The sequence below is a fragment of the Salmo salar genome, chromosome ssa03, assembly GCF_905237065.1.
Source record: "Salmo salar chromosome ssa03, Ssal_v3.1, whole genome shotgun sequence".
NCBI classification, from domain to species: domain Eukaryota; kingdom Metazoa; phylum Chordata; class Actinopteri; order Salmoniformes; family Salmonidae; genus Salmo; species Salmo salar.
Genome location: NC_059444.1, coordinates 69,838,026 through 69,848,659, shown reverse-complemented (window position 1 = coordinate 69,848,659; position 10,634 = coordinate 69,838,026). Strand labels below are relative to the sequence as shown.

The following is a 10,634-nucleotide window of genomic DNA, read 5'->3' as shown; positions in this document are numbered from 1 at the left end:
CTAGTCAGGTTAATGCTCGTTACTATAAACTCGCAAATGTATTTGTAGACTAGAATACACGTATAGTAAATTAGCGCAATTACCTTAATACAGTATGAATATTCGCAGTCAATCACGTCATTTGAGAGCCCAGACGGGACAGGAATGACCTTATCAAGTACACAGAGTACAGACCAACATGTTTTTAAACATCAGTAATGGACAGACCGCAAACTTCACAAAGTAGCCATAGCAAAGCAATGTTTACACTCAATGGACTACGCGGCCATCTAGTGGTTTAGCCTAGGTAATGCAGTCACTCATACAGCCTTTGGATCTGGGCGACATGCAGCAGCTTTCAAATCAAATGGGTCTCAGTTGCGTCAAAGTTTGCGTAATTCTAGTAAAACGACATGATATTTTACGTCACCAAATATGACAAATCTTTAGTTTCCCATGTCCTAGTGCACCGTTGGGTGCAGTGTATTTCAGCTAAGATGTGCATGACAACCACAGTACTGTGTTACACAATGTTTGGAACCAGGAAGATATTTGGCACTGCAAAACTATTTGGCAGAGCCCTCAAAGCCATAAGAACGCAGAATAGCTAAGATGACCGCACTGACCATCTTCCTTGCCCCTTTTATTTTTTGCTCCATGCACACTACTTGCTCACACTGACCCAAAACGCACTTCTGCTGCTGTTTATCATATACCCTGATGCCTAATCACCTTCACTCTACCCCTAATATCCCATTCCCTGCACATTGTAAATATGGTATTGGCACTAACCCTGTAGAAAGCTTGCCTTTGTTGCGTTTCTTGTACTTTATAGTACCAATATTGATCACTGCATTGTTGGGAATGAGAAATCAAATCACATTTTAATTGTCACTTGCTTTGTAAACAGGTGTAGACTGAAACCCTTACTTGTGCACTTGACAATAAAAACAAAGCAGTCAGAGTATGGTTAATATGTACTGTAGGGTTTATTACAATGATCTACCGGGAAAGGAATCAGAGCAACAGGGAAAGCCCCACCCACCCCCTTAAACCTACAGTCAAAACCAAGATTTTTTTCTTCCAAAAAACAAAAATTGGTAAAAAAAACACATCGGAGCATTTAAAAGGATTGATAAACAAATATAAATCACATCAGAAGACATCCAAGTGTAAAATGTCCTGCATCTTCAACGCTGTAACAACTGCGACTGTCCTCATGTTCAGCCTGGAGTGTAATGCAGCCTGGAGGATTCACCTAGGCTCTTAGCTTGTTTCCATCTGGGGTGGGTGGAGGAAAGGCATCAAATAAGACGCATGCTAACATAGGCCTGTCCCATCATTAATTTCCAACGTTACATACATGTAGGCAGACAAATGTTTTTTTCTTCCCTATAACACTACATAACCTTTTTCTCATATTCAAACCAAGACTCACCCTGGCATTGTAGGCATCTAGCTGGGCATCCAGCTCTTCAGCGGAAAGTGGCTTAGTGCTTCCCCCACGGCCACCTCGGCCCCTGCCTCCTCCACGACCTGCTCCACGTCCTCTCTGCATCCCTCTAAACCCACCACCACGAGCCCTGTTCATGCCACCGCCTCGGTTCATACTGTAGAACATCAGCACATTCCATTCATGATACTCATCATTGGCTCATGTTGTTTTGGTAAACAGGTCAATCTTAACACTTACCCCTGCATGGGTGGTCGTCTTTGTGTGTCGATCTGTGATGTGACGAGTTGTATGTTCATGGGACGCCCTGCAAGAGAAAGTATTCAGGTTATCACCAGCAAGAGTAGTGTGCTGAAGAAAGAAAAACATGCGTAAGGCGCTGTAGTTCTTTGCATCAGTGTCGACTCCAGAGGTGTGGTTATTTGTTTACATTTTTCTTTAAAAGCCACGAGTTGGCTTTGATGAGTTAAACGTCCATTTTCTGAAAGAGAACTAGCAAAACAGGCTAACTACCTGGCATGAACATGGATGGCAACCAACTGAGCACCCAACTTGAAGGTTGGATGAATATACAGTGTCAGCATGGTGAAAGACACCTCAGCAGCACAAAACAATTGTTTCAGCAAGGTACAAATGAGATGATTATATGTGCGGCAACTATCAAGCCACTTGAGAAACCTACCATCAAGTGGTACACCGTTGTACTGTTTCATAGCTTTTAGAGCATCTGCTTTCCTCTCAAAGTGGACGTCTGCAGTGCCTAAGCTCCTGCCCGACCGGTCATAGTGGACAGCTGCCTTCTTCAGTGTACCAAACTCCGCAAAGAGCTCCTGCAGTGAGAGAAACCATGTATTATGACTAAGTGATTTCAAGTGCCATTTTGGAAATGCTAAGCCAAGGTCAATACCCAATTTCTAAAGAGTCAACCAAGTCAAAAAGAAAATAAGATGTACCTGAATATCTGCGTCTGAAACACCAAAGTCGAGATTGGAGACAAGAAGCTTCCCTCCGGTTTCCACACCAGCGCCACCCCCAACACTGGCATTGAAGCCATGATTGCCGTACATGTCGTGTTGCCATTTATCAGGAAGCTGCTTGGGCTGCAACAGATGAAAGAGAACGAACCTGCTGACTTCAGGCTCCCCTGTCTCTGCCAATCACAGAGTCCAGTCCACACAGCTGGGTAGGTGCTGGGGAGACCAGGGACTACACAGCCAACAGGGCCAGGTGGTTGGCACACTGCTACCCCATTGAGATTCCCAGCATTCCGTGCCCACCCCATTACTACAAGCAAGTAAACCAGTGCAAAAACAGGACACATGGCAACATATCAATTCTAGACACTAGACCGAGTTAACAGGCCATAAAGCATTTAGCTAAAACTGATGGGCCCTACTTGTAAAAAATGAAACATTCCCATAATAGAATGAAGAAATGTATGCATTGACATCTGTTGAGGCTATTTTGATCAACATTTAGCAGTAAACAAGTTATTAATAACAGTACACCTTTACTTGCTACCATCTGCACTCCGCTCCCACCCCCTTGTTGGCTAACTAGGCTAGCAATGTTGCCCACTGTTCTCTTGCCATCTGCTCCTCCACCAAAGGCTCTCCAGGCGGCCATCCCCAGCGAGAGTAGTATGCTGAAGACATCCATCCGTATGGCGCTGTAGTACTTTGCATCAGTGTCGACTCCAGCTGTGGTTATTTGCTTAAATTGTTCTTTAAAAGCCATGAGTTGGCTTTGATGAGTTAAGTGTCCATTTTCTGAAAGAGACAACTAGCAAAATAAAGTAGGCCAACTACCTGGCCTTAACATGGATGGCAACCATCTGAGCGTCCATTTTGAAACCACGCCATTTTGATTGAGTTGTGACTAACATTACTAGAAATGTGGAGATAAAAATATGTATGTAATAAGAGGGGAAAGTCCACTGCCCCATCCATAAAGGACACCATTCTGTGTTGATATGGTGCTGCTCAAAGGGGATTGTGTTAACCCGCCAGCCACTCCCAAACAAAAGGATAGGAGTGCAGGATGAAACTCCCCAAAAGTTGCCTCTGCTACAAAAATCATCCAAATGCAACGATATTCTTCGATGCAGTGCCGTTCGGTGGTCCAACAAGTGACTTTCTGGGACGAAAGATACTGCGACAGACCATGAAATAAATATTTCATTGATTGAAGATGCTGAATTCAAAATGGCGCCGTCTGGGCCTTGTAGGTTAGCAGCTATTCCAGTGTTAGCAACTAGCTAACCTGCTCCAAAAGCTTATTCTCAAAAAGTGGTAACACATGGGTTTGGGTGGACAAGGACATATGTGCATTATATTTCCATATCAACCGCAATTTAAAGGGTTTCCCTTCGTTAATTCGAGAGAAATTCGATTTGCTAGCTAAGTGCCTCTCGACTAGCAAGTTAGCCATTGATTGCATTGGGAGCAGTTAACAAGCCTGAAGATTAGAGGACGTCGCGCAGGCATTTTCAGGTTACGAGGCGTTTTCCTTTTTCTCAGCCCATTCCTCTAAATTTCTCATACCCTGCTGTATGGCGTAGGTCTTGCTCTGCCACGGCTCAGGTTCGGTCGGTTCCTCATGGGGCCCGATCCTCCACCTCGGCCCCCAAAGCCTCCAGCTGCTCCACGGCCAACACCACCACCTCGGCCCCCGCCAGAGCCTCCCCGGCCACGTCCTCTTCCACCACCACGGCCTCCTGCGCCCCCTCTCTGCTGCCTGTTCTGCTTGATGATGTCGTCTAGAGACATATCCATCTTATCGGCCATTATGAAGTTTCAATAACGCTAAGAACTGTTAGCGAACTAAAAACTAGCCTGACTGATCCCTGCCTTAAATAAAAAACCTTGGTAATAACCCGGCGGTAGTACTCAGCTGCGTGAGAAAAAAAAACACTAAAATAGAGCGCAAGCTGTCTTTATAGTCACGAGCCCTCGTTACGTGATGACGGATGACGCTGTCAGTGTCCGCTTGCTGTGCACCGCCCCTTCCACAGTTTTACTCAGGTTATGCTGTCAAATCAAGATGGGACGATTTGAAGAACCCCCTCTGCAGTTTAGAAAATGCTGTCATAATGCTGTGCTGATAAACATTTACAATACATGCTGTCATAATGCTGTGCTGATAAACATTTACAATACATGTTTAACGTTCTTATTCCTTGAGTCATATCACTACAAAGACCTGTGCTACTATTATCAGTGCAGCAGCTTAATGGTCTCGAATTTACTGTAGTGCTGGTTATACAAAAATAGATAGATCTGACATATTCCTTGATAGTTGGTGCAATTCGGCTTGGCCCCTCAGCCATCCGAGACATGGCCTGGTCACCCCTCTACCATCTAGAAGGCCGAGACAGTACAGGTGCATCAAAGCCGGGACCGAGAGACTTTAAAACAGCTTCTATCTCCAAGCCATCAGACTGTTAAATAGTCACCACTAGCCAGCTTCCCCCAGTACACTGCCCTGAACTTAGGGCACTTTTACTAGCCAGCTACCTTAGGGACTGCTGCCCTATGTACATAGTCATTGAACACTGGTCACTTTAATAACGTTTACCCACTTCATATGGATATACTGTATTCTAGTCCAGAATCATCCTATAACTACCGCTGTACACACTGTTCCTGTTCATACAGTATACTAGCCATACTGTCTATGCACACCATTATATTACACAATAAGACACGGAGGGGGGGGGGGGGTGCCACAAACCCCTGAGGTACCTCATTGCTATTATAAACTGGTTACCAACTTATAGTAAAAGTAAATGTTTTGTCATACCTATGGGATATAAGGTCTGATATACCATGGCTGTCAGCCAATCGGCATTCAGGGCTCGAACCACCCAGTTTATAATTGCTATTATAAACTGGTTACCAACATAATTAGAGCAGTAAAAATACATGTTTTGTCATACCCGTGGTATATAAGGTCTGATATACCACGGCTGTCAGCCAATCAGTATTCAGGGATCGAACATCCCAGTTTATAAATATATATATATCCCAGACTCTGACATTGCTCGTTCTGATATTTCTGAATTTCATTATTTTTAGGATTTGTGTGTATCGTTAGGTATACTGCAATGTTGAAACTAGAAACATAAGCATTTAGCTGCACTTGCGATTTTATTTATTTAACCTTTATTTTACCAGCATGCGATAACATCTGCAAAATGTGTACGCGACCAATAACATTTTATTTAATATAAGATTCCTGAGACAAAGGTGTAAATAAATGTGTTGCGTTAATACCATGGCCTACACCAACTGTATCCACATGTGAACTTTGTCAACACAGATGCATCAACACCTACATTTGAGTGCAGATTCACATAGACCAAAATATCGTTAAAATATATCATGCCGCCATGATTGTATCTTCTTGTACTTGTTTGCACTACTAATAGGTTTACCATTATGGAGTAATTCTCTCTTTGCTAACTTTTGTGAATACTGGCTGAGCCCTGTTGTTATAACTACTTTCAGACCATAACCGAGCACTTCATGATTCCCTCTGTGATATGAAGGAACTAGATCAGAGAAAGAAATATGGCTGACTATACATACAATGAAAATAAACGCAACATGTAAAGTGTTGGTCCCATGTTTTCCATATGCACAAAAAGCTTATTTCTCTCAAATTTTGTGCACAAATTTGTTTACATCCCTGTTAGTGAGCATTTCTCTACATCCCTGTTAGTGAGCATTTCTCCTTTGCCAGGATAATCCATCCACCTGACAGGTGTGGCATATCAAGAAGCTTAAACAGCATGATCATTACACGTGCGCCTTGTGTTAGGGACAATAAAAGGCCACTAATTTGTCACACAACACAATGCCTCAAGTTTTGAGGGAGTGTGCAATAGTCATGCTGACTGCAGGAATGTCCACCAGAGCTGTTGCCTGATAATTTTATGTTAATTTATCTACCACAAGGTGCCTCGAACATTGTTTTAGAGAATGCGGCAGTACTTCCAACTGGCCTCACATCCGCAGACCACGTGTAACCACGCCAGCCCAGGACCTCAACATCCGGCTTCTTCACCTGCGGGATCGTACGAGGGGGGTGTGGAGGGGTTGCTGAGGAGTATTTCTGTCTGTAATAAAAGCCCTTTTGTGGGGAAAAACTCAGTGGGTGGGCCTATGCCCTCCAAGGCCCACCCATGGTTGCATTCCTGCCCAGTCATGTGAAATCCATAGATTAGGGGCTAATTAATGCATTTAAATTGACTGATTTCCTTATATGAACTGCATTCAGTAAAATCTTTGAATTGTTGCATATTGCAATTATATTTTTGTTCAGTAGCCTATTACACTGTTTTCAGTAACAATGCACAAACAAAACAAAGAGCATGAGACAACAATTTACCATCCTACTGTAGGTTCTGTGATGTTTGTACATACATCATTGGGGAGTATATAGGCAACACACCCAAAAAGAAAATTTAGGTCAGAACATCTATGACCAATGCATTGAGAGTTAAATATTGTAAAAGTATTTTATTTAATATTTTTTTTCAAGGCTGGGAAGTCAATGTGGAGTTGTCCATTTTAGGGGCATGAATTTATATGAAAAATGTTGGCATTTATCCTAAACAATTTTTGGTTTCCAAAACTCGCCCGTACAATCGGATTCCATTCCAATATATCTACAATTCAACTATCTTCCAAAAAAAGAATGTCAGCCCTTCAGCATTATCCTTTGTAGATTGAAAAGAAAACAGTTTATATTTAAGACTGCAGTCCTTTAAAGTGTCCCATTAAGAATTTGTACACAGTCTGTACTTCGGCATCAGGATGTCAGCATATTTCATTGAAACTCTGCATCAGACCCATTCACATAAAAAAAAGAGTGAAAATGAAAAATTCATGGCTGTAAAACCAAGAACCGGAAGAGAGAATCCCTGGAAATCAAATGCCAGCTTTCTTGCATTCCACGTCAACCAGATGGGAGGTAGGGTAAGAAAATATTGAGCCTGGACAGAGAAAGAGAGGGGGGGGGGACTCCAAAAATGTTGTGGTTGTTAGGACATCAGCCCACTGCTGTTGAATGGGCAGACTGTTAGTCCAGGTGGGCAGAAATAGGACCGGCATTCTGGGCAGGACTGGCCAAAAGGTTGACTTGCTGGCTGACAGAGGAAGAGAAAGTTCTCAAGGATAATTGGTGCAGAAAAAAAGCTGTTGACTATAAAGAGAAAGACTAGGACTTCTTGGAGTCCTGTGTGTTGCGTTTCTTGAGGTCACTCAGGTCAACTGGTGTGAAAGCTGCAAGAAAGAGTAGTAATGTTATTTTGATCCTGTCTTTTTGACAAATCTAGTAAATAGCCTGTTTAAATGACAAACATACTCAGATCCATCAAGTCACTTACAATTTAAGTTGGGATTTGGGTTCTTTTCCACATACTCCTGTGGTCCACGGTCTTTGCGTTCGCTGCTCTGTGGTGACCGGATGTCTCTGAGCACACACTGCCAGGCTGTAAAGAAGCATACACATGCCAGCTTTCAACCATCTCCTTACATACAACATTCCATCCAAATGGCTCATCTGAGCTCAGTGGTACAGGGGCTCTGTAAGGAGCTTCTTACAGTGGATCATGTTGATCGCCAACATATAAGCCTACTCAGGTGAGAGACGTTAAGGGCTAGTCTTAGTAAGATATCGGCCTTCTGAGGCAGACTCACTGTCGTGGATGAAGCGCACATTCTCCTCATGCGCTGGAGTGAAGAGCTCCCCACTGTTCGTAGGAGACCGAGGGCTGGAAGTACGCTTGTAGTTGTTCACCATCCTGGGAGCAGATGAGCTATAAAGCAGCAAAGATACAAATAAAAAACAAACAAAACAAACAGCAAAACAGCAAGAAAGAATGAAAACACAGGACACAGGCTGGAAAACAGAACATATGTTTTTCTGGCATGCATGCAGTATACCTGATTCTACAAGATACAGCTTGATATACAGTCAGCACACAACAACCATAACAGGTAAACAACTCTCTTCCAACCTCATTCTGTGTGCAGTCTGTCTCTTGCTCCTTTCTAATGAATAGTTGGGGGGTTGAGAGAATATGAACCTTCTTTAGCCTCTGTTGGATAGCTAGTGGAGGAAACAAGGCGTGACATGATGAATTCTAAATAAAGACACCAATCACAAACAATAGAGGAATGTTGACATTTGAAAGCTAGCTAGCTAAAACAGACTGCGAAATACAGTTACTTAACTATACAGCCAGAAAGCTACATTGGACGCCACACTATCGGCATTAGCTTGCTTATTGATGTTAGTTATGCTTCAATGTTTACATGTTTGTATCTGACACTTAACGTTACACAAGCGAGATAGCTAACGCAGCTAACAATAGCTAGCAAGAAATTATACTAGCCAACTCATATTGACCAGCGACTCGTAAAATATAAAACACCTAGCTTGCTAACTAACGTTACCCAATAACGTATATTTTAAATTGACATTTTTGTTGGTTAGAAATTAGCTTGCGGTTGAAGTAGTGGCTGACAGATAAAGGATAACGTTAACTAAGTAGCAAGCTAACGTTAGATTATTCGGTACCATAACGTTAGCTATCCAGCGAATGTTTGCTACATGTTATCAACATCTAATATTATTAACTAAGCCATTTAACTTTATCTAGCTGAATATATCCAGACAATAGTACAAATTAAATGTTTCCAACAGCAGTGGCATATTAATTAATAACGCTATACCTAGCTTGAAATAATCCGAAAATTACCAAGATGTAAACTATGTTTACAAACCCGTATTTAGATCCGGCTTCCTTTCGCTTTCTTTACTCAGCCAACAAGATGTAACTAGCGTTAGCTAACTAGGCCTCCCGTCGGCTAAAACGGTTGCCAATGCCAACCAATCATTTCTGGGCAAGTAATTTAAAACGGAAGTCAACAAAACTTAATAGGTTTGTTGGTTCAAAATAATGTTAAAATCCCAAAGGAATGCTCGGGTCTTTTTGGTACCTGTCGAAGTTAGAAAAAGTATTGGCTAAAAATACCCTTACCTGAGTTTATAGGCCCTAACAAAATGCACCCTAGCAATTAAAAAACATCATCATAATGCACCATAGTTATTAAAAATATTACCAAGCCCTAGTCAGACCATTACTGTTCCAGCTGGCTTATAGGCGTTATTAGGTAGGTAATGTTAAGTGTTGCACAGATCATTTTCGACACACTTGACGATGTTCCCGACTTGGAAGAACGCATTTCTTCTAAATGTCCATGTCTAGTTGCAGTGGGGTTCGTTTGAATTTAGAAATTGCTCCAATATTAAATTAAATACTTTCTTGGGGCTTCATGAAGTAATCAAAAAAATGTGTACACCAGCATCTTGTCTGTTTAAAATATATTCTCATTGATTGAGAAAGGTGTGTTGCTTTCTTTTTCTTCTTCGTGTGGTTTTCCGGCAGACTAGACACTTTGTTGCGTATTGCTGCCTTTCACAGTTTGGAAAGTGCATTGCAAATTTGTTCACAATAAAAGGAAACTGAACCGCCATGTAACCCTATATTACCCCTGTAGTGGCCTACTACTCAAATCAAATATGATTTGTCACATGCTTCGTAGACTAACAGTGAAATGCTTAGTTATGGGTCCTTTTCCAACAATGAAGAGTTAACGATAACAAGTAAAAATAGCATGGCTATATAGAGCCCCACGGAGGCGCTGGAAGATGGCGGCGAGTGTAGACGAGATTTCAGCTTGCTCCGAGTAACCTTAACTTTTATCCCTCTCAAACTTACTTAAATGTAACGGAACTTGGCTTATAGTAAACACAATAGAGAACAACACTTAGTTGACCGATAATTTGATTCATAACTTTGAGAAATGGAAGGAAAAAATGTGCGAAAGAGCAAAGGGAGGAGAAGGCAGTTGCTAGCTGAGCACTCATACGTTGGAGAAAAACCGCCACCTGACTCATCAGGAGAAGAAATGGAGGATTCTGGACATTCGGTTGATTCTGAAAATGCAGTCAATAGTCCTGCACCCAAAAAGACACAGAAATAATTGTCTTTGCGCGAATTACAGGTCAACATAATCGATGCTGTCTCTGCAAAGATAAACGAAAGAGCCGACGGTCTGGAGAAAATGATACGCGAAAACACATCAAAAATAGTTGACCTCGAGACCTCTCTGAATCATGCATACAAGAG

At 42.1% G+C, this 10,634-nt stretch overlaps 2 protein-coding genes across 5 annotated transcripts; both read right to left on the bottom strand.

Annotated features, from left to right (window-relative positions):
* Positions 1 to 944: 944 nt before the first annotated feature.
* On the bottom strand, positions 945 to 4,353 carry LOC106601423 (THO complex subunit 4). 2 transcript variants are annotated; one of them, XM_014193632.1, is made up of 6 exons: positions 3,976 to 4,353; positions 2,386 to 2,532; positions 2,115 to 2,262; positions 1,673 to 1,739; positions 1,418 to 1,589; positions 945 to 1,260 (listed from the first exon to the last, which is right to left on the bottom strand). In XM_014193632.1, the coding sequence occupies exons 1-6, from the start codon at positions 4,216 to 4,218 to the stop codon at positions 1,246 to 1,248; spliced, it is 792 nt and encodes a 263-aa protein (XP_014049107.1). In that variant the 5' UTR covers positions 4,219 to 4,353; the 3' UTR covers positions 945 to 1,245. The 2 variants fall into 2 exon arrangements, with proteins under 2 accessions (XP_014049107.1, XP_014049108.1); XM_014193633.2 differs by lacking the exon at positions 3,976 to 4,353 and adding an exon at positions 3,022 to 3,965.
* A 2,586-nt stretch (positions 4,354 to 6,939) lies between these two features.
* LOC106601427 (mapk-regulated corepressor-interacting protein 1) lies at positions 6,940 to 9,885 on the bottom strand. Of its 3 annotated transcripts, none has more exons than XM_014193641.2 (5): positions 9,565 to 9,885; positions 8,457 to 8,548; positions 8,137 to 8,255; positions 7,824 to 7,928; positions 6,940 to 7,719 (listed from the first exon to the last, which is right to left on the bottom strand). In XM_014193641.2, the coding sequence occupies exons 2-5, from the start codon at positions 8,459 to 8,461 to the stop codon at positions 7,655 to 7,657; spliced, it is 294 nt and encodes a 97-aa protein (XP_014049116.1). In that variant the 5' UTR covers positions 8,462 to 8,548; positions 9,565 to 9,885; the 3' UTR covers positions 6,940 to 7,654. The 3 variants fall into 3 exon arrangements, with proteins under 3 accessions (XP_014049116.1, XP_045571164.1, XP_045571165.1); XM_045715208.1 differs by lacking the exon at positions 9,565 to 9,885 and adding an exon at positions 9,226 to 9,452; XM_045715209.1 differs by lacking the exon at positions 9,565 to 9,885 and adding an exon at positions 9,175 to 9,321.
* Between the last annotated feature and the right edge of the window lie 749 nt (positions 9,886 to 10,634).

Coding starts and splice junctions, on each gene's coding strand:
- LOC106601423 (XM_014193632.1), bottom strand. CDS start 4,218: ATGGCCGATAAGATGGATATGTCTCTAGACGACATCATCAAGCAGAAC. Junction 1,740..2,114: donor CAACGGTGTACCACTTGATG/GTAGGTTTCTCA, acceptor TTTCTCTTGCAG/GGCGTCCCATGAACATACAA. Junction 1,590..1,672: donor AGACGACCACCCATGCAGGG/GTAAGTGTTAAG, acceptor GATGTTCTACAG/TATGAACCGAGGCGGTGGCA.
- LOC106601427 (XM_014193641.2), bottom strand. Junction 7,929..8,136: donor TGTGCGCTTCATCCACGACA/GTGAGTCTGCCT, acceptor GCTTCTTTACAG/CCTGGCAGTGTGTGCTCAGA. Junction 7,720..7,823: donor CCCAAATCCCAACTTAAATT/GTAAGTGACTTG, acceptor TCTTTCTTGCAG/CTTTCACACCAGTTGACCTG.